Source organism: Mesoplodon densirostris, chromosome 1 (genome assembly GCF_025265405.1).
Source record: "Mesoplodon densirostris isolate mMesDen1 chromosome 1, mMesDen1 primary haplotype, whole genome shotgun sequence".
Taxonomy (NCBI): Eukaryota; Metazoa; Chordata; class Mammalia; order Artiodactyla; family Ziphiidae; genus Mesoplodon; species Mesoplodon densirostris.
Genome location: NC_082661.1, coordinates 87,965,709 through 87,987,812, shown reverse-complemented (window position 1 = coordinate 87,987,812; position 22,104 = coordinate 87,965,709). Strand labels below are relative to the sequence as shown.

Genomic DNA, 22,104 nt, shown 5'->3' with positions numbered 1-22,104 from the left:
CTTTTAGACAGAAAGTAGCGACTTGTTAATCTGAAAGCACTCTCATGGCTGTCTCTAGGGGTTCTGCTCTGAGCACACTGCTGCTTTTGCTTCATGTGCCTTCTGTTCCTCCACCATAGCTTCTGTTGCATTTACATGCCAACATCTCCCAAACCTGAAGTGTCTGTTTCAGTCTGAGCCCATATCCACACAGCTCATTAGCCAATTGCCTACCAGACCCTTTCACCTCAAGGTCATATAGGCATTTCCTTCTTTATTGTCTATCTAAGTTAATGACCTCACTGTCCCTTCAGTCACCTAAGCTAAAAGTTTGAGGCATCCTTGTCTCCTCTACTGCTCCTCATACAACTTGTCCTTAAGCTTGTGGACTCTCATATTTCTCTTGAAACCATTCCCTCTACTCTTTTTTTCCTATAACAACTCAGGCCCTCATCCCCTATTGCTTAGTCTGTTTCAACAGCTTCCTCAAGCATCTTTCCACTCTACCACCCCTTTTCATTCAACCATCAACTCCCTTCCTAAAACATCAATCTGAAGCATCATTCCTTTTTTTTTTTAATGTAAACAGATTATTTTATAATCCGTATATAATTTTGGTTGTTTTTTGTGGTAAGAACACTTAACATGAAATCTCCCAGCTACAGATTTTTAAACGTACAATACAGTATTGTCATCTTTCGGGACAATGTTGTCATACCATTTCTTAAAAATGCTAATGGCTTCTCCCCGCCCAAAGGATCAGAACCCTATTCTTTAGCCTGGCATATGAGTCCCCCCTACCCCAATCATGTCCTGGGCTATTTTACCAGCTTTACCTCTAGCCAACTCCTCTCTCACTCTGGCCTCACCTACTGTGTACAACTAACTAAATGTTCAGTTACACCTATGCTTCAGCTTCAGTGAATCAAAGTATGATCCAAAAGCATACTTTTTGACACTTTTGTACCATTAAATACCATGTTGCTATAGCCAAGGATATTCCTACATAATTTTGAAGATCTGGTCCAACATCATCTCCTTTGTGAAGCTTTCTCTGATCACTCATATAAAGCAGAGTATGTTTCCTCCTCTTTAAGTAAACCTCCATTATAGGATTTATCACACTGCACTGTAATTTGTCTACTCATAAGACCTTCCCTTATTCATGCCTGCACCTTCAAGCATCTAGCAGAGTGCCTGGCACAAGTTCACTGTAAAATAAAGGCTCAATATATGTTTGATGAATGACCAAACATATATTGTGTTGAGTGAGTTAAGTATACTTACTATATCTTTTCAGTTAATAATTTAAAGATTTTTCACTTGCATAGTACTCTGAATTCTTCAAAATGTTCTACATGCATTTAATTTTAAATACTCAAATCACAACGTAAAGAAAATGAGCAAGTAATCTGTCCATAGTTATGTAACTAGTTATAAAGCTGGCAACACATATGCACACAACTCAAGATCTAATGACACCAAGTAAAAAATTTCCAACACTCATCTCTCCTTAGTGTTTTAAGAATTTCTAATTAAAAAATCAAACAAAAAGTCAGAAATTTTACCAATTCATGGTAGAGAAGCGAAGAAGCCGTTTTCAGTGATTCAATTAGGCATATTTTGGCCCTTGGGTGATATTTCCATGTATTTATCTAGCAATCATATTTCTAACATTGATTACCTGGACTGAGATAATACTTGGCTGGACAGTTATTCTTCTCCTTTAAATCAATTTATCACTGAATGCTTAATATTACTAAATGTATTTAATAATTAAACACGAAAAGGAGGCCCTTATTTAATTCTGGAAAAACAATATTTTAATTAAAAAACTATAAAATTGAATACCAGATATATTTATTAGTGTAGTGTCCATTTTGCTTGCAGACTTGCTTACAGACTGACTTTCAAAAAATGAGGCACCTCCTGAACGCCTTATCCGAGACAAACTCACTTTTACGAACTCGAGATTTATACTGAGTGAGTCTTTTCGACCAGTGACTGAAGTGGCCTCTTCATCCACATTCCCTTTAAAAAAAAAAAGAAAAAAAAACCCCAAAACACATGCGTATGAACACACACACATATATATATGTATACACACACACACACACAACTATCTTACATGAAATTATGAAATTACATGAAATTATCCAATAGGCTAGAATATGCTATCAAATAACATCACTTAAGTGAGTAAAAATTTAAACAGAATGACCTAATGAGCATTAGGCATTCCTAACAATAATTTTATAGGTTCAAGCCCATAAACATAATAGATGATTTTTACAGCATCTCTCCAGCAAAAATTAGGATGGACATGGAGTGTGTGTCTTTATTATTTGTCTAAATAAGTCAAGAGACATTCACTAATATCAACATCCTATGCATTTTTAATGGTAAATCTGCACTTTAAATGCCAGGGGAATTTAAGTTCACTAAATAACTAGTAATAATAGTCTCATTTTAAATTAACAAATGTGATGCACACCCTTTAAAAATTTACTATTTATAAAATATAATTTGTTATACAAATAGTGATTTGATGAAACATTTAAAATTTAAGTAACATAAGTAATGATATCTGAAGCGACTGCACAGTGTATATCACTTATAAAATATTTGGAGTTTTAAAATTCTTATATAATTGATTTACCTACATTACTTATTTCATATTTCTATTTATTATGTAGAGACAGGATAGATATTATCAAGAAGAAAAATAAAAGTTTCTGATCTCATTTTATATCCATTATTAAAGATAACATTTCTAAAAAGATCAAAGCTTGAAAAGATGCGATAAATTTGAAAAAGATGCAGACATGCCAAGAATACCTAATCCTCCTGATCCAGGTGTAAGGCCAGAAACAGCAGTTTTTTGTTTCCCTGCTCCATATGGATGAAATACATAAAGGGAAAAGTCAGACATGCACGCAGTGAAGCTCAACCCAGATGAACTGCTGCTGGAACTGGTCAGATCTGACTGACTACTACTATGTCGACTTCTGCCAAGAGGGCTGCCTAATCCTGACAAACCTACAGGGAACACAAGAACACCAAAATATTTATAAGCCACAGAAAATTTTAAAAACTGTCACTAATATAGTCTCAAGAAACAAACATGACTTGAAAATAAAGTGAAAATAGTCAAATATTAACCGATCAATAGAGTTAAATCCTTGAAATTAAAATGAGGACTTAGATGTATTTTCCAGTTAATTTACTTCGTAAACTAAGGCTGAATATTCTGTTCATCTTTGAAATAATTATTTATACATATTACTGGCCAACTCCATGGTTTCCTGTTTCTCTTCTCCTTTGTTCTACAGGAAGCAGGCCGTGGAAGAGGTACAAAACAGCTGGGTTTTAAGCAATGGAAGAGAAGAATGAACTGTAAAAAACCCAAACCATATAGCTGGAGTCCACATTTCCCAGAAACAGTGGAAACAGAGTAAGGTACACAAATAGAGAAAGTTAAAGATCTCCTTCTCTTAGGCAGCTACGTGCCCTCACTGGCAACATCTACCATGGGTGGACAGACTAAATCCAAATGTGCTTTAAACATAAAAAAATATGAGACTGTCTGAATGGAGCTTTATATGATTTGCCAGTGATTCTAAAATACGTATCTCCAGACCAGACTTCTTTTGGATTCATATATTGCCGCTGGTTACTTGACATCCAGCTAGAATGGATCACAGACACGTGATCACCGACATGGTAAGACAAAGCTTACCATGTCCAAAACTGAACTGATCTTTTCCCCTAATCTGCTTTTCTTCCAGTATTTCCCATCTCTGTAAGTAACACTTCCATGCAAATAGCTCAGCCAGAAACCTGGGAGTTATCTGTCATCCTTCCCACTTCTAACTTCCTATCATGCAATTTATCACCATACCATTTCTATGTCTAACAACATATATCAAGTATGTCCATTTTCCTCCATCTTACTATTGCTATTCTAGCCTAAACAATGATCAATTCTGGGCTGCTGAAATGGCCAACTTCTCTCCCTGCTTCCTCCCACTCCTGTTCTCCTCAAAGCAACTGCCACACTGCAGCTGGACTAGTGTTCTAGAAGTGTGAATGATAATCACGTCCACTTCCCTGCTTAACCTCTCGGTGGCTTCCCTGAATGATATGGCTCTTTCCTATCTATATAAATCTTGCTTATGACAGTATACCCTTTGTTCACCATGCTCCACTTATACTAGTTTTATTCTTTTTATTTTTCAAAGTTGTCAAATTCTTTCCTACTTAATTCTTGTATTCTGTACCTGGAGTGTTTATTCCCCCAACTCTCTGTTTGGCTAACTCATACTTAACCTACTTCATGTTTCCACTTAAAACATGTTTGTTTGCTTATTATCTGTTTCTCCAAATTCAATTTAAGTTCCATATTAGCAGGCACTATGTCTGTTAGCTAAGTTCACTACAGTATATGCAACCCCTAGTACTGACCCAGAACTCAGTAAAGTTCAGTAAAGATCCTTTAAAAGAATGGATATTGTCATAACCTACATTTCTTATACATTTATTCTCATCATCATTCCTTCTTTCATGTTTTATGATGATAGAATAAGGGGTGCTGTTTCATTCTTTAATTTTCTAAAATAAATGTGGACATAAAAATAGCTGCTCATTTTATTTTCCTCTCATTATATATTTCTAGCATAGTACATATATACTGCTATAATAATTTGTGTTAATAATTTGTGATATTTTGTCATTAAGAAAAAAGTGAATATCCCAACAGAGAAATGGGCATGGGCATACTTATCCCCCTCTGTCAAACAGCCAATAAAGTAACAATCATATTAACAATGATTGAAAATAAATTTAAAGCAAAGTGTTGAGAAGAGTACAGTGAACTTGGCGTTCAGACACGTTATGGTGAAGATGCAGAAATCTTTATAGTCTTACTAGAGAGTAAAATATATCAAACACCTTAAAATGTTTACACTCTCTGACTTAGGAATTCCACTTTTAAGAATTAATCCTATGGATGTTTTAAAATATTTATATACAGAGATACTCATCTCAATATTATTCACAAAATAAAAGCCAAAGAGCCCAGGGAGTTTCAAATATATGATCAAAATGATGTTATATCATACAGTCATTAAAGTTATTTTAGAGATAAATACTTAATAATTTGGGAAAACCTATATTTAAAATTTCTGAAAGTTACATAGCAGAAGAGACCATATTTCAGTTTTTCCTGGGAAAAAGATCATATCTTCACAAAAATGCTAGAGAGTAGGTAGGAACTGATAAAGGGATATTATTATTTTCATTTTTGATACTTTTCTGTTTTCTTTATGTTCTGTAATGAACAATGAGTTAATTTTATAATCAAAAAAATATGTTTTCAAAAACCAGCACTATTGCTCCAACATGTTGTTGACTACAATACAATTCCAGCAGCAATATTTAGGAGCTAAGTGTAAGACAGTGGGCAATGGTATTAGCAAAAATCTTATTTCTAAAATATCAACTTTTTGTTGTGAAAATTTTCAGAGATTTACACAGCAAAGCAAATGTTTTGCTTTAGCCCTTTCTCCACGTTGCGGAATATCCCCTGGGGGCAGAATCGCCCCCCCACTGCTTAAGACCACTGAACATTAGTTCTCTCATCAATTTTCATTCATTCTAGTCTCTCTTTTAAAAAATGGCCAAGAAAATCTTTATTTTTTGCATTTGTGATCTCTAAATGATTTTTAGGGCAGAAATGACACAGTTTTAATACAGTGAAGTGTGACTAACTCATCAGGAAATCATCAGTTCTGCTTTAAAAACTAAACCTTTCATGAAACAAACATTTGAGGAGGTAACAAAATTCACCAATAAAAAGTTTTTATACACACACACACACACACACACACACAATGTGATATACTTTTTTTTTTTTTTTTTTTTTTTGCGGTATGCGGGCCTCTCACTGTTGTGGCCTCCCCCGTTGCGGAGCGCAGGCTCCGGACGCACAGGCTCAGCGGCCATGGCTCACGGGCCCAGCCGCTCCGCGGCATATGGGATCCTCCCAGACCGGGGCACGAACCCGTATCCCCTGCATCGGCAGGCGGACTCTCAACCACTTGCGCCACCAGGGAGGCCCTGATATACTTTTAATTCAGTGTGATAAGAAATCCTTGCAAGATAATACTACATCTCATTTACCATTTGCAACACTGATTACTTGTAATGTAAAAATATAGCATAAAATCAAACACTCAGAAGTGCTTGAACACATTATCATTCATACCTCATAGTGCATGTAATGCGTATGTGAAACCAACAACAAAATGCTATCCCACTGCCATTCCTTTGTAATAAAATACACTCAAAACTTTGATCTCCTATAGATTTTTTTCTACAAGTACTCTAATTCTCAAATATTCTCCTTTTCCAAATTTATTTATTTGGCAATATATATTACTGTTAAAATAATACTTGGCTTTATGCCAATTGAATAAAAGAATGTTTCCACACCTGGTATTCCAGTTTTGCTTGCAGAGGTCTTTGTTCCACTCTGAGGAGCATTACCTCCAGGGGATAAAGTCTCTGCAGGATACGTAGCCCCTAAAGTCTCCAGCTCTCCTCGGTTTGAAGAAAACACCAAGTCCAGGGATGGCAGTTTTAGCATGCATTCTACTCTTGACACTGGTAAACAGCTAAACTTGATCTGTGAGGGCTAAAAAGTGCAGAAAGCCAAAAAATAAGTTTCTAGGAGCTAGATGATTAAAAAACTTCCCACTGGACTCCAAAAATTACATTCAGTTTCCGTTTCAGTCTACATATACCAAATTTATTATTTGACACTTAAAAGAATTTTGTCTTTAGTGTCCTACCTTTTTCAAACAGACACACGATACATTAACCAAAGTATATTAACAAAATGGTATCATTTTAAAAACTCTAAATATTTGAGGAACTATCTCTAAGCAGTAAATATGTAGACATAGAGATAATTCAGAACATTAAAGATGTTTATGTTCATATTGTTCATAATCAAGTATTTTAAATAATTTCCTTTTATACTAAAATTTAAAAAGGCTATTGCATTAATAACTGAAGTTTTACAAACTCTCAAACCCTTACTCATTACATGTTTTCATCAGATCTTCAAAACAGCTTGTGCAAAACTCCAGAAGATCAGACTGAAGTTCTTTTGGCCAAACTGCTATTGTAGAAATTAATCTGAACAGATGATCATTAGCGTTTTTTTTTCTTTTTTTTTTTTGCGGTACGTGGGCCTCTCACTGTTGTGGCCTCTCCCGTTGCAGAGCACAGGCTCCAGATGCGCAGGCTCAGCGCCATGGCTCACGGGCCCAGCCGCTCCGCGGCATGTGGGATCTTCCCGGCCCGGGGCACTAGCGTTACTTTTATTCTTGAGATTGTTCATAAAATTTTAATTGAGAGTAAACTAAACCTTGAAGTTTGGATACAAGCCAAGTCCTCCTTAATAAATGGACTCAATCGGATGCTAATATAACATACCTCGTTTTATTGTGCTTTGAAGATGTTGAGTTTTTTACAGATTGAAGGAGGTTCATGGCCACCCTACCTTGAGCAAGTCTAATGGTACCATTCTTCCAACAGCATTATTTTTTAATTAAGGCAGGTACATTGTTTTTTTAGATATAATACTATTGCACACTTAATAAACTACCATATAGTGTAAACATAACTTTTATATGCACTGAGGAATCAAAAAATTCATGTAACTTGCTTCACTGCAATTTTGCTTTATTGCAGTGGTGGTTTGGAACTGAACCCACAATATCTCTCAGGTATGCCTATACTCCTAAAGGACTACAGATTGGACTGAATTTTAGAATAAAATATTAAATATATATTATATAACTCTTAGAAAAATCTAACAAAGGTACTGTTGTGACTTTGTATCTCAATTTCACTTTATACCTGCTCCCAAATGACCATAATGACAAGAAATATAGGTGCCATCATAAAAAATGGCATAGAGTGCTAAAAAATAGTTTTAACTTACATATTTTTACATTTGCCACAAAAGTATGAGATCTCAATTTTGAAAACTCAAAAGATACGAACCTCCTCAGCAGACAAGTAAACACACACATAAAATTATACATACACTTCCCAAAGGTTCACACAACCTCTAAGCCATCATAGACATACTAAAGGTCCATGAAGCTTAAGAAAACGCTAAAGGGTAGTAATATTGTAAATGTTCAAATAAACTTAAGAAAAAATTTTTTTCTTTAAAACAGAAAGGAATAAATGAAGTATATCACCTGAACTCGTACATAAACCACAACATCTACAGGGAAGGAAGAGTAAGCAGATGTTGAAGATGATACTAGTGATGTTGTTGATTCTTCCATAGGATCTGGTATTTCAAAATGTCCCATATCTTCATCTTGTGAGCTGATAGCTGTTAAAATATTTAGTTTTAAGTGCACTATTAGGGCAAGGGCAAACTATTTATTAAAAGATCTTTTTCTCTTATGCTAGTACTGAGATCAGGGGTATGAATGCACAGAAACACTGGCTCTGTAGCCCATCATTCTATACATCTTTCCCTATTCAAACCTCTTACTCATTCCTTCAAACTCTGATTCCCTGCTGCTATACCAAACAACAAACAAAGAAAAAAGTAATTATGCCTTTGCCCTCAAGGAGTTTCCAGTCCAAGAGACACACTAACATAGGACCTAAAAATGTTAATTTTGTCACTAGCTGTGGCCGTGGAAGAATCGTAAAACCCCACCAGGACTAGATGGTCTCTCAAGTTCTTCTTCCGTTCTATAATTCCTTTACATTTATCATTGAATATATAATAGCATTAAGAAATCCTTCTAAGTAATAGGACCCCAAAGTACATGTGATGGGCAAATAAGTATATAAAGAAGACACTCACTTGTATAGTTCCTTTCAATTGGTGTAATTGGGATAGTTTCCAGAGCCTTTTCCAGAAAGTCTAATAGGCAGGGACTAATAACCATTTCTTCTGGTAATGACTGAAGTGCTACCCAGGCATATAACTTGGCTGTTTTTACTCCTCCACTTGCTTTTCCTTTAGCTAGAACATTTAAGGGTGTGAAGTGAATTTAATAGTTTCCATAAAACATACAATAATTTTGTGAGAAATTAGAATTATATGACAGTTTAATCACATGAAACACCTTATATTTAAGACCATACAAGAATGCAATAAAAATAGGTTGAAAGAAATCATAAATTATTGTTAGAATACAAAGATAATCAATGATGTATATAAAAGTACAACAGTTATTCCTATTTGCTCTAGGTAACAAATTTTGGTTCAGTTTTTCAAGTTCATACTTTGCTAACTCTGCCAGTATTATTTTAGCATTTAATCTCTCATTTAGTATTATTTTGTCCACTTGAGGAGTAAGATGTAGAGAATTTTGACTAATGACATTCTGTGGCAAGTTGAAGAAAAACATCATTGTTTTTAGGTTTTCCTGTGTTCTTGCTGTTCTTACCTTGTATGCATTTATAATGTCTCCTTACATTGGCTGCATCTCTCTTTCCTTCTGCCTGACTAAATGTTTCCACATTAGTAGAATGATTATAATAGCTAACTAAGATTTGGCTAACTTTGGCTTAGATTTCCAACTCCAGCATGTATTAGCTTGTAAACGTAGGAAAGAAATGCAACTTCTGTGAGCTTTAAATTTCTTCATATATAGAATGGGGACAATATTGATAATATCTGCCTTGCACTTAATGGACATACATGTGTCTTGTCAATTTAAAAGTGATCTAAGGACTTCCCCAGTGGTCCACTGCTAAAGAATCCACCTTCCAACGCAGGGGATATGGCTTTGATCCCTGGTCAGGGAACTAAGATCCCACATGCCATGGGGTAACTAAGCCCACACACTGCAACTACTGAGCCCACGCACTGCAACTACAGAGCACATGCACTCTGGAGCCCACGCGCCACAACTAGAGACAAGCCCATGCCCCACGATGAAAGATCCCATGTGCCGCAACTAAGACCCAACGCAGAGAGCGCAGAAGCAAGAACTACAATCCTGCAGCCTGTGGAACAAAAACCACATCACAGAAAGACAAGATGAAAAGGCAGAGGGCTATGTACCAGATGAAGGAACAAGATAAAACCCCAGAAAAACAACTAAATGAAGTGGAGACAGGCAACCTTTCAGAAAAAGAATTCAGAATAATGATAGTGAAGATGCTCCAGGACCGGGGAAAAAGAATGGAGGCAAAGATCGAGAAGATGCAAGAGATGTTTAACAAAGACCTAGAAGAATTAAAGAACAAACAAACAGAGATGAACAATACAACAACTGAAATGAAAACTACACTAGAAGGAATCAGTAGCAGAATAACTGAGGCAGAAGAACGGATAAGTGACCTGGAAGACAGAAGGGTGGCATTCACTGCTGTGGAACAGAATAAAGAAAAACGAATGAAAAGAAATGAAGACAGCCTAAGAGACCTCTGGGACAACATTAAATGCAACAACATTCACATTATAGGGGTCCCAGAAGGAGAAGAGAGAGAGAAAGGACCCGAGAAAATATGTGAAGAGATTATAGTCGAAAACTTCCCTAACATGAGAAAGGAAATAGCCACCCAAGTCCAGGAAGCACAGAGAGTCCCATACAGGATAAACACAAGGAGAAACACGTCAAGACACACAGTAATCAAATCGGCAAAAATTAAAGACAAAGAAAAATTATTAAAAGCAGCAAGGGAAAAACGACAAATAACATACAAGGGAACTCCCATAAGGTTAACAGCTGATTTCTCAGCAGAAACTCTACAAGCCAGAAGGAAGTGTCATGATATACTTAAAGTGATGAAAGGGAAGAACCTACAACCAAGATTACTCTACCCAGCAAGGATCTCACTCAGATTCGATGGAGAAATCAAAAGCTTTACAGACAAGCAAAAGCTAAGAGAATTTAGCACCACCAAACCAGCTCTACAACAAATGCTAAAGGAACTACTCTAAGTGGGAAACAAAAGAGAAGAAAGGACCTACAAAAACAAACCTGAAACAATTAGAAAATGGTAATAGGAACCTACATATCAATAATTACCCTAAACGTGAATGGATTAAATGCTCCAACCAAAAGACACAGGCTTGCTGAATGGATACAAAAACAAGACCCATATATATGCTGTCTACAAGAGACCCACTTCAGACCTAGGGACACATACAGACTGAAAGTGAGGGGATGGAAAAGGACATTCCATGCAAATGGAAATCAAAAGAAAGCTGGAGCAGCAATACTCATATCAGAAAAAATAGACTTTAAAATAAAGAATGTTACAAGAGACAAGGAAGGGCACTACATAATGATCAGGGGATCAATCCAAGAAGAAGATATAACAATTATAAATATATATGCACCCAACATAGGAACACCACAATACATAAGGCAACTGATAACAGCTATAAAAGAGGAAATCGACAGTAACACAATAATAGTGGGGGCCTTTAACACCTCACTTACACCAATGGATAGATCATCCAAACAGAAAATTAATAAGGAAACCCAAGCTTTAAATGACACGATAGACCAGATAGATTTAATTTATATTTATAGGACATTCCATCCAAAAACAGCAGATTACACTTTCTTCTCAAATGCGCATGGAACATTCTCCAAGACAGATCACATCTTGGGTCACAAATAAAGCCTCAGTAAATTTAAGAAAATTAAAAACATATCAAGCATCTTTTCTGACCACAACGCTATGAGAGTAGAAATGAATTACAGGGAAAAAAATGTAAAAAACACAAACACATGGAGGCTAAACAATACGTTACTAAATAACCAAGAGATCACTGAGGAAATCAAAGAGGAAATCAAAAAATATCTAGAGACAAATGACAATGACAACACGATGATCCAAAACCTATGGGATGCAGCAAAAACAGTTCTAAGAGGGAAGTTTATAGCTATACAATCCTACCTCAAAAAACAAGAAGGGGCCTCCCTGGTGGCGCAGTGGTTGAGAGTCCGCCTGCCGATGCAGGGGATACGGGTTCGTGCCCTGGTCTGGGAGGATCCCATATGCCGCGGGGCGGCTGGGCCCATGAGCCATGGCCGCTGGGCCTGCGCATCCGGAGCCTGTGCTCCGCAATGGGAGAGGCCACAACAGTGAGAGGCCCGCATACCACAAAAAAAAAAAAAAAAAAAAAAAAACAAGAAGAATCTCAAACAATCTAACCTTACACCTAAAGGAACTAGAGAAATAAGAACAAACAAAACCCAAAGTTAGCAGAAGGAAAGAGATAATAAAGATCAGGGCAGTAATAAATGAAGTAGAAACAAAGAAAACAACAGCAAAGATCAATAAAACTAAAAGCTGGTTCTTTGAGAAGATAAACAAAATTGATAAACCATTAGCAACACTCATCAGGAAAAAGAGGGAGAGGACTCAAATCAATAAAATTAGAAATGAAAAAGAAGTTACAACAGACACCGCAGAAATACAAAGTATCCTAAGAGACTACTACAAGCAATTCTATGCCAATAAAATGGACAACCTGGAAGAAATGGACAAATTCTTAGAAATGCACAACCTGCCAAGACTGAATCAGGAAGAAATAGAAAATATGAACAGACCGATCACAAGTAATGAAATTGAAACTGTGATTAAAAATCTTCCAGCAAACAAAAGTCCAGGAACAGATGGCTTCACAGGTGAATTCTATGAAACATTTAGAGAAGAGCTAACACCCATCCTTCACAAACTCTTCCAAAAAATTGCAGAGGAAGGAACACTCCCAAACTCATTCTATGAGGCCACCATCACCCTGATACCAAAACCAGCCAAAATAAAAAAATAAAAAAGACCCAACGCAGCCGAACATAAATTTAAAAATATAAAATATAAAAGTGCTCTAAAAATGTTAGGCATTATTACGATTACTGGCTACTTTAAAAGATTTATCAAGTTCCATCTCTCTAATAAAGCTTTTTCAAATAGTTCTTGTCCAGTCCAATATTCCCTTTTTTGGAAATTCTATTATATATATATAAGGTATTATCCACATGGTATAGTAGCCAGATTCCAAGATAACTTCCAATAGTCCTTTCCTCCTGGTATTCACACCCTTGTGTAGTTCCCTCCCACACTGAATAAGGCTCACCTCTATGATCAATTAGATATTGTGGAAGTGATGTTACATGACTTCTGAGACTAAGCCATAAAAGATATTGCAGCTTCAGCCATGTTCTCTTTTGGATCACTCCTTTTGAGGGAATGTCAGCTGCCATGTCCTGAGAACACTCAGGCAGCCCAGTGGAGAGACCCATGTGGGGAGAAACTAAAGCACCAGCTTGCCAGCCATGTGAATGGGATACAATGGAAGCAGATTTCCAGACCCAGTCAGGCATTTGGATGACTGCAGCCCTAGCCAACATCCTGACTGCAGCTTCATAAAACACTGTGAAGTTAGATTCACCCTGCCAAACTGCTCCTGAATTTCTGATCCGCAGAAGGTGTGTTTGAGATTATAAGCCACTAAATTTGGGTTAATTTGTTATGCAATAATAGATAATAAATGTGGTTAAGTCCAGTGTACTCTGTCTTAAATGTATAACTTTGATGTTTCCATCTAGATCATAAGCTCCCAGATATAACTTTGATGTTTCCATCTAGATCATGAACTCCCAGATTTGAACTACATTAAGACTTTTCTAAATATATATAGATCTAAAAAATTAAGTAAACTATTAAGTTTATTTTAACAACTGATATTCTAAGGTAATATCAATTTGAGAACTAGGCAAAAGTAGTTGGCCAACACTTCCACATATGAACTTTGTACAGTTGTTACTGATAAGTCTAAGTCCTTTCTTCTTAAACATGAATTTGAAAGAAAGTCTCAAAAGAGCAAGTAGGTGATGACTAAAACTTAATTTATGAAAAAAATTAAAATAAAATATGTTTTCCGTAAATACCTGAGGGAATAGGCGGGGGCTGGGGAGGAAGTAAGCTGTGAGTCTTGCTCTGGGCAGTGCAAGGTAAAGGAGGAGGAGGAGATGTCGCACTGTCTTTCACACCATACAGCTTGGACTCTTTAGACAGTGTTCTTGGCAAGGAAGATCCTCTGGAGGCATTAGGTGATTCGGTCTTTAGAGTCTTGGAATTATAATGCAACTGTATTGAAACAAATAAACTTTCAAAATTAAAATTATGCAGATGAGGGAAACCAAGAAATGTACAAAAATGTGGCTGAAAGAACACTGGTTCTGGAGCCAGAAGATTTTACGAGTTAGCTTTGTGATCCCGGAAAGTTCCTTATTAGCTTTTTCTCATTTTTAAAGTTAAAAAGGGTCATCCCAGATAATATTTTAAGTTCTTTCTAGCTTAACATCCTAGCTTAATAATTCTAGAATCTAAAAGAGTTGCAATAGGCAAGGTTTAGCAAATACATTGTGAGTATCAGTGTTTAAAAAAGAAAATTAACTTTTCTGTCAAAATTTCGTGGAAAAAGGGGCAACCTGCAGTTTAGAAGGTCTCATGTTCAGAATATGGCTATATTAGAGAAAAACTTCAGAAAGCCTCATTTTAATATAATTGGTGAAGGAAGAATATATATGATAGAAAATAAGCATGGCTACTAAAAATCTAATCCCTAATCCTAGACATTTAGGTTTTTACCTTTACATCAACTCCAGGAATGTAAAATACTGTTGTTTCTAAGTCACTAGGCTTTGTTTGTAGAGATGATGGCACTTTCTTGCCAGTCATTAAATGGGTGGTGGAAGCATAATTAGTTTGAAACTTCTTCTTTTTCGAAGGAGAATCTTGATCTAAACTCCTGGAACTTCTATCATAACTCCTATAAATAGAAAAATGTTATATCTTTTTGAAAGATATTTATTTCATTTTATTTTGTTTAAAAGCAACTTTTATTTATATAGTAAGTGAAATGTAATCCTTCATTAATAAGGTTGAAAAAGTGAAGCTCATCAGCATCTCTAGCGAAACTGGTTAATCCTTGCATGGATGAGGTTTATGTTGTATGTTCCACAACTACACAAGGCAGTTATTCTTTCCTGAGATCACAACTGTTTCACATGAACACATAAGGTTGAACCAAATGAAACTGCCCTTTACATAGGTAAATATAGCTGAGTACCAGCAATTTATTTTGGTTTACTGCGGTTCAACCAAAAATAAATTAACAGTTGTTCTTTTTATCACCACTATTACATTTGTAAGAATTTAACTGTTTAGAGTGCCTTTTTATCTTCTCATTTTCTAAAAAGCTTCATTAGACAAAGAGACATTTAAAAATCTTTTATTGGGCCTCCCTGGTGGCGCAAGTGGTTGAGAGTCCGCCTGCCGATGCAGGGGATACGGGTTCGTGCCCCGGTCTGGGAGGATCCCATATGCCGCGGAGCGGCTGGGCCCGTGAGCCATGGCCGCTGAGCCTGCGCGTCCGGAGCCTGCGCGTCCGGAGCCTGTGCTCCGCAACGGGGGAGGCCACAACAGTGAGAGGCCTGCATACCGCAAAAAAAAAAAAAAAAAAAAAAAAAAATCTTTTATTATAGAAAAATTTGAACATACAGAAAGTAAATGGAGTGGCAGAATGAACTCCCATGGGTCCATCTCCCAGCTTCAGCAGTTGTCAGCATTCTGCCTACTTGTTTTATTTACATTTCCACCCACTCCTTACTCATTCACTCAATTATTAATATTACTGTTTTCTTATAATTCTTTTTTAGATTAGGAAGGAAAAGTAAAACAGAAATTCAAAGAACAAAATAATCTAACCCTACGCCTGTTTATACCACTATTTCTTCAATGATGGAAACAAATGGTAAAGCTGCAGTTATAGCCTGAACAACATTCCAGTTTACTGAGGTCTCTTGATGCAGTTGTTTCCCAATCTTTCTTATTTCTTTATGTCATCAAACTTTCAATAACAAGATATCTTTAAGTATTGTACTGTTCTTTGAAACAGAAATGTGCACCATATGATGACAGAGACTGAGAAATTCATGCTTATTTAAAGAATTCCAAGGATATAACTATTTTAATTAACAAATTTGCTAGAATCTAAATCAGATGTCCATTTCTAATCACCAGAAAATATTATACACTTGTTTAAAGAAAACAGTATGTTATACAAATAAACAAACATGCTAATTATAATAAAATATACTCTTTAAATCTGCATTTTGGGATGTGGTGGGAAATGTTTGTTATGATTAATGATATGTAAATAGTAGTTCTAACAAATGAAGTTACTTGTACACCTTTCTGACCAATATGTTACCTTCTCAAGCTTATATCATCATGTTCTTGTAGAAGGGTGGTTGGGTGGAGCACACATTTTCCACTATCAATTTCAACTCGTATATCAAGTTCAAAGTCAATATTTCTCTCTGTAGCTGTGCCACTAAGACTTCTGTTGGCTGGGGCTGTTGGCCAGCGTTCTGTAAATAGCTGATGAACAGCAGCAAAGCCTGTTGCTTTTTTACGAGATGTATGTCTAGAGGAGGAACAACTGGTGATTACATTGTAGTAAACTGGGAAGAGTTTTCAACCAACTATTTTCCAACATGTTATGTGAGCAGTAGTCTATAAATAAATTTCACTATTTTATAAATTCACACAAATTACCCAACTGGCTCCTACTAATTGAAGTTTTTCTTAAGTTTAATGGAGTCACATTTTATTCAACAACTATGTACTGAGTAACTATCACGTGCCAGGCAGTGTTCTAAGCGCTCAGGACACAGGCACAAGCACTGATATTAAGGAGTCTGAATATCAGTGTATGACCTACATTCTACATCTTGGAGGAGATTTCATTTTTGCAAATTGTAAAATTTAAAATGCTACTTTCTAGATTTTATTAAAAGACATAAAGACAGGGAAAGAAAAAAATAATGCCATATGGAGCTAAATTATATTAGTAAACCATGGATACATCTCCTAGTCTCACTCTGGGTAGGCATGTTAAGATTTTTTTTTTCTGTAAAAATTAACAGTTATATAATGCTTTAAGCTCAGTTCTAGATTCTACAATACTGCCTAGGGATCTTAAAGCTACTCACGAGGGCTTCCTGTAAATATAGAACCTTTCCCTCTCATGGTCTTCATCCTTTTCATCCTTCTCGGAATCTTCACTGGTAGAAGACAAACTGTCATCCCGTCGGCCCTCCTCAGGTTGGAAAGAAATGCCTGGTGAAAGGCCTCCTGGAGTTTTGGGAGAACTGAACACGGAATATGATCCTTCACTATTTGAGGAGTAATGGGATGGACCTTCAATGGTTACTGACAAAAGGTCCAGTTCTGTCTCCTCTGGAAACTGAATGTAAAGAGAAAAAATATGAATCAGGTTCACATTATAAACCTCTTTTCCCTTAAAAAAAAAGAAAAAGAAAAAATATACATTTAAGCATCTAAAATTTCTCTCAAAATTGAATTTCCTCACTCTGAACTGAAAGATCAGCTTTACAAACATATGAAATGGTACACCAAGGAAGGAAGGAGAAGTTCAAACCACAGAAAGTCATACCACTGACTCACTAAAAATTAGAGTGAAATTTTACTTTATATAAGCATATATCATCACGTTAATTAGTACATACTGTAATTCTTTAAAGCATGGGTTAATCATGCTGTGGAGACAAAAGAAGCAATGTGATTAAATTAGAAGGGCAAGAGAGCAATTAATGATGGAAGAACATGCAAGTGTCAGTACAGAATGTACTTTGTGCTTCCAGAATACTTTCTGTGGATACATCATTTTAAAATGGGCCCCTAATGAGCTGAAGAAAGATGTGTAAATAGTTATATAATTAAATAGCAATCAATCAAACTTAAGAATTCTGTATTTTAAGGCAAATACTTTGTATAAATACAATGTCACTCACTGAGGATTGTATCAGGAGACCACTGCATTTAAGTAGGTCAAAAAAAACCAAAAAACAAAACTTCTATGACCTAATTTTGATTCCCAGTTTTGAGATTTGCTCGCATATCCTTTGAAGGAATGTGATAAGCCTTTGTAAAGTGTAATGTGCAAGGTACATTTATTGATATTACTATAAGATACATAGTGAAATCCTATAATCAAAATTTCAAACATTTGCAGAATCTAGATTTTCTTCACTTAAAAGAAATAACATCATTTAGTAAGTAAGTCAGATTTTATCAGAAAATCTTCAACTTTTAAAGCTGTGGTAAGAGTTTATGTAGATAAATATACCTTTGTTTATATTTATTTTCTATTTAACCATGCCTTAATGATCTATTCTGTAATTTATGATTTTTATACACTATTTTTTTTAAACAGCATATACTGCTATTTAAAAATAGGACTTGAATCATTCAAATATTAATGCCTTTAAGAATAACTCAATCATTTCACAGTATATACATATATCAAATAATTATGTTGTATACCTGAAAATAATGTTATATGTCAATTATCTCAATTTTAAAAATACTGTCCAGGAAAAAAAAATCAATTAGTAGAATCCATTCAATTCACTGTAAAGGACAGTATTTCCAAGTTCATTTTTAGAAAAAAGGACATGTCTGTCAAGCTCACTCTATTACAACCTAATAGTTCTACAACAAAATTTGGCTTGACTAAATTCAGTGTAACTACGGGATATATATTGAGACTATCTTAAAAGAGTGGGCTATGGGAAACAAATGTGGAATAAGTTCCAATTTTTAAATGTAACTTGACAGAAAATTTCTAGACAATGATTTAAGTACCTACTATACAGATACAATTTTAAAATTAAATTTTACTTTTATAACTTATATTTAGGGAAAATATGTAGCTTATAAAGGTGTTAACTCAACTTATAAGTGATTGTGTAGCACATTTTCCATACTGTTTTGAACATAATTTTTAATAGATTGCTTTTATACATGCTTTTTTATACCAGTGACTCAAAATAAATAACTCAATGATTAATTTGTTGTTCTGAGATAGGTTTGATTCTAGTTTGAATTAGGTAACTAATTTTTTCTTAAAGAAAAGATTCATTTTGTATTTGAGTGTAGGGAAAAGAGATTCACTTCGGGATTAGCAAATAACTGTAACATACTGCAGTTTTTGGTTTATGATTTTGTTGAGTTAATCTGCTGATTTAGTCCTTTAATTTTGGAGATTAAATAATTACTATTAAATTATAAGTAAGTATAGAAGTAAAATATATTCATGAAAAAGCTTAGGAAATATACATGATGAAAAAGAACTGAAACAATCTTAAACCTTTATGTAAAATATCTTCAAGGTCTGAGTTTAGTATGAAATGAGAGGAAGACATTTTGAAAGCAGATTTTCAGAGTGGTTAATTAGTTTTAAAGCAAAATTTATGTTGTTCTTAAAAAGTACCTGAAAATACCCTTCCCCAGGACAGCTGGACTGTGGTGTACTTCCCCATACCGTGTTTTTCAACTTAATTAAAATAATAAGAAAATTTATAAAAATTCATGAAAAATAAAAAATGCTTTAAAAGTAAACAAAAAACAACAAATATTTTAACATTAATTTTAACATGCTATAAAATTAGAATACAACTTTGACGCTGACCTTTTTTACTACTAGTTTCTGATATTATCTCTCTATATATTCTGAACAGAAATACATAAACAATAAAATACATTAAGTAAAAACATTCCACATTACATTTGTGTAAAATACCCAGTTTAATGCAGAGTCGAACTTGAAAGAAAAATTATTCAACAAAATGTTTCTACCTACAAGCAAGCAGTATGGAGTCTTTATTCTACATGCAAAACACTAACACCTGCGGCATGGCTCTCAATAGTGCTCTGCTATTTGGCAATGTACAGACACCTCAACCATCACAATCCACACTTTCACTGTAAGTAGGAACTACTATTTCTAAACTGCATAACTACTATAATTTTGTAATTACTAAAAATTATTTAGCACTGTGTATCTCTAACAAATAGTATCTCTCTTACTGTATCTTGGATATTGAAAGTGACTCTGGGTCCAGGAGATGCTGCATCCACCCGGATTTCTGGGAGTTCCTCAGTTTCACCTACTCGAGAACTATAATAAAATATAAAGTTATAAAACATTAATACTCGTGTTCAAAAAAACCCCTGGACTTTATAAAAGTCTGATTAATGACATTAACACTTTATTTCTAAATATTTACCTTATCCAAGGATTGAACTTTTGGTATTCCATTTCTTAACCTTTAGCATCTCATAAAAAAAAAGTTCATTGCTTTAACACAAGATTTTCTAAAATTAAACCTTATAAAAAAGAATTTATACTTTATAGTGTTCATTTACTAGTAAAACTATATTTTTCTTCAATAACAAGTAAAATTTCCCATTTTTCATATGTTAAATGTGTGTATAATCACACTTTTTCTAAAATGACAAATTTAGAGCTGCAGCTACTAACATGCAACTATTCATTTCTTTGGATAGTCTATAAGTTTACGCATAAACTTGTCTAAATAGCAGTGTACTTCATTACTAAAAAGCACACAATGACTTTTATAATATAAAAGTAGAGTATAAATGGGATAGAGGGATTCCTCAAACTTCTTAGTTTGACAGTATCCACTATTACTAGTTTTACTAATAAGGTCCATTTGCTACCTTAATTTTGTAATTTCCCCAATTAGAACACAATAAATAAGTAGTGACCTTTGGCAAAAGAGTCAGCAATTTTATTACTTGTTGCATTGGTTGAAATATATTACCTTGCCCTTTCCATTCGCTTAAGAGGTGGTCTTCCAGAAGCTGAAATGCTTTTTGATCGGCTGTAACTTGGTTTGTAACCCAAACCCCACTTATCCTTTAGGGAAGCAGCCTAATGAAAGGGGATAGAAAAAGGGTGAGTTTAGGCAGTTGTTTACTGTTGTAATATCTGACTTCAGGTAAAATGTTCTGCTGTTAAAGAAGTTAGCTTGTCTCCCCCAGGTCAATAACAAGTTATCTTAAATTGTGACATTAAATGTCACTTAACAACACAGATGGATCAAAGTGCAGCAGGAATCAGCTATTCTTAGTCCTAACGTCAATTAGGAAGGCTGTACAAGGAAAATAGGAGCCACCAGATAATTTGAGAGAAAAGATTGGGAGCAGGGATGAGGGGTACAGAAATAAGGGGAGAAATAAGGAAACAATAAGAAAAGAAAGAAACGAGAAAGAAAATGAGAATTAAAAGGAAAGATTCTGGGAGAAAGGGGAGGGGAGGGGGGAGAAGAGGAGATCAGGGAAGAGGGGGAGGGGGAGGGAGGGAGCGACCACTAATCATCCTGAGTACCACCCAAGGGTACCCCCCCGACAGAACTCTTTATTACAAAAAAGGAAAGGAAGTGGTGACTGGAACACCCTCCTTGTCACCAAATCCCTCTTCTTCAAATTTGTAGTTTGGGGGGCTAGATAGTAAAAAGATTCTAATACAATGGAGACTTAGAAAGCAAGTGGACTAAAAGGGAATTGAGGGGGAAATACCAAATGAGAAAAATGTTAAGAACACAGATTTAATTTCAGTAATTTTCCTAATCCTCTCTACCTAGTTTTATTTTTAACAGTTAATTGCCAAGTCTAAACTAGCTTATAAACAGTATGCAAGCAATATTTTCATTATGTTGCATGACTGTGAGGTACATAGTGGCAAAAAATTTAAACACAGAGTTATGCATTACAGAGCATCACTATCCATTTAGTACTATCAGAGGCCAGTGTTGAATAAGTAAAATTGAATTTTATTCCTAATTTAAATAAATAATTTAGAACACTATTCAAATGAGGTTGTCTAGGACTTTGGTGGTGACCAAGGAAAGAAAGTTCAAGCTGATGAACTCTGGATCCCTGCAACCTTTCCCCCTTTTCTCTAACCTCAACAGCTCTGATTTAATCAGTTTTTATGTATTGGGGTAACACCCAAAAACCATACTCTGGTTAAAAAAAACTGGAGGGTTTTGCTGACTATATTTTTAAAAATTAGTTTTTCTACTAACAAGACTACCTTGACCCAAAGCAACCTACCTCCATTTGAATAAGTTTTAGAATTATTTTCTACTCTATTTTTCTAGTACATCTATCTATATATTATTTCAAGTGTTCAGCAATTGGACTAAATCCCAGGATGTG

General features: G+C 35.1%; 1 protein-coding gene across 5 annotated transcripts in view; it reads right to left on the bottom strand.

Annotated features, from left to right (window-relative positions):
- Positions 1-22,104, bottom strand: part of BLTP1 (bridge-like lipid transfer protein family member 1) — a 211,864-nt gene that overhangs the window by 16,174 nt on the left and 173,586 nt on the right. For all 5 annotated transcript variants that reach the window (XM_060105644.1, XM_060105660.1, XM_060105652.1 and 2 more), the window contains 12 exons: positions 20,706-20,815; positions 19,948-20,038; positions 19,352-19,414; positions 17,049-17,302; positions 16,265-16,480; positions 14,641-14,821; positions 13,938-14,136; positions 8,882-9,043; positions 8,256-8,395; positions 6,472-6,673; positions 2,818-3,018; positions 1,831-2,010 (listed from right to left, as the gene is read on the bottom strand). In XM_060105644.1, the coding sequence (XP_059961627.1) occupies positions 1,831-2,010; positions 2,818-3,018; positions 6,472-6,673; positions 8,256-8,395; positions 8,882-9,043; positions 13,938-14,136; positions 14,641-14,821; positions 16,265-16,480; positions 17,049-17,302; positions 19,352-19,414; positions 19,948-20,038; positions 20,706-20,815 (1,999 nt within the window). The remainder of the gene's footprint in view (positions 1-1,830; positions 2,011-2,817; positions 3,019-6,471; positions 6,674-8,255; positions 8,396-8,881; positions 9,044-13,937; positions 14,137-14,640; positions 14,822-16,264; positions 16,481-17,048; positions 17,303-19,351; positions 19,415-19,947; positions 20,039-20,705; positions 20,816-22,104) is intronic.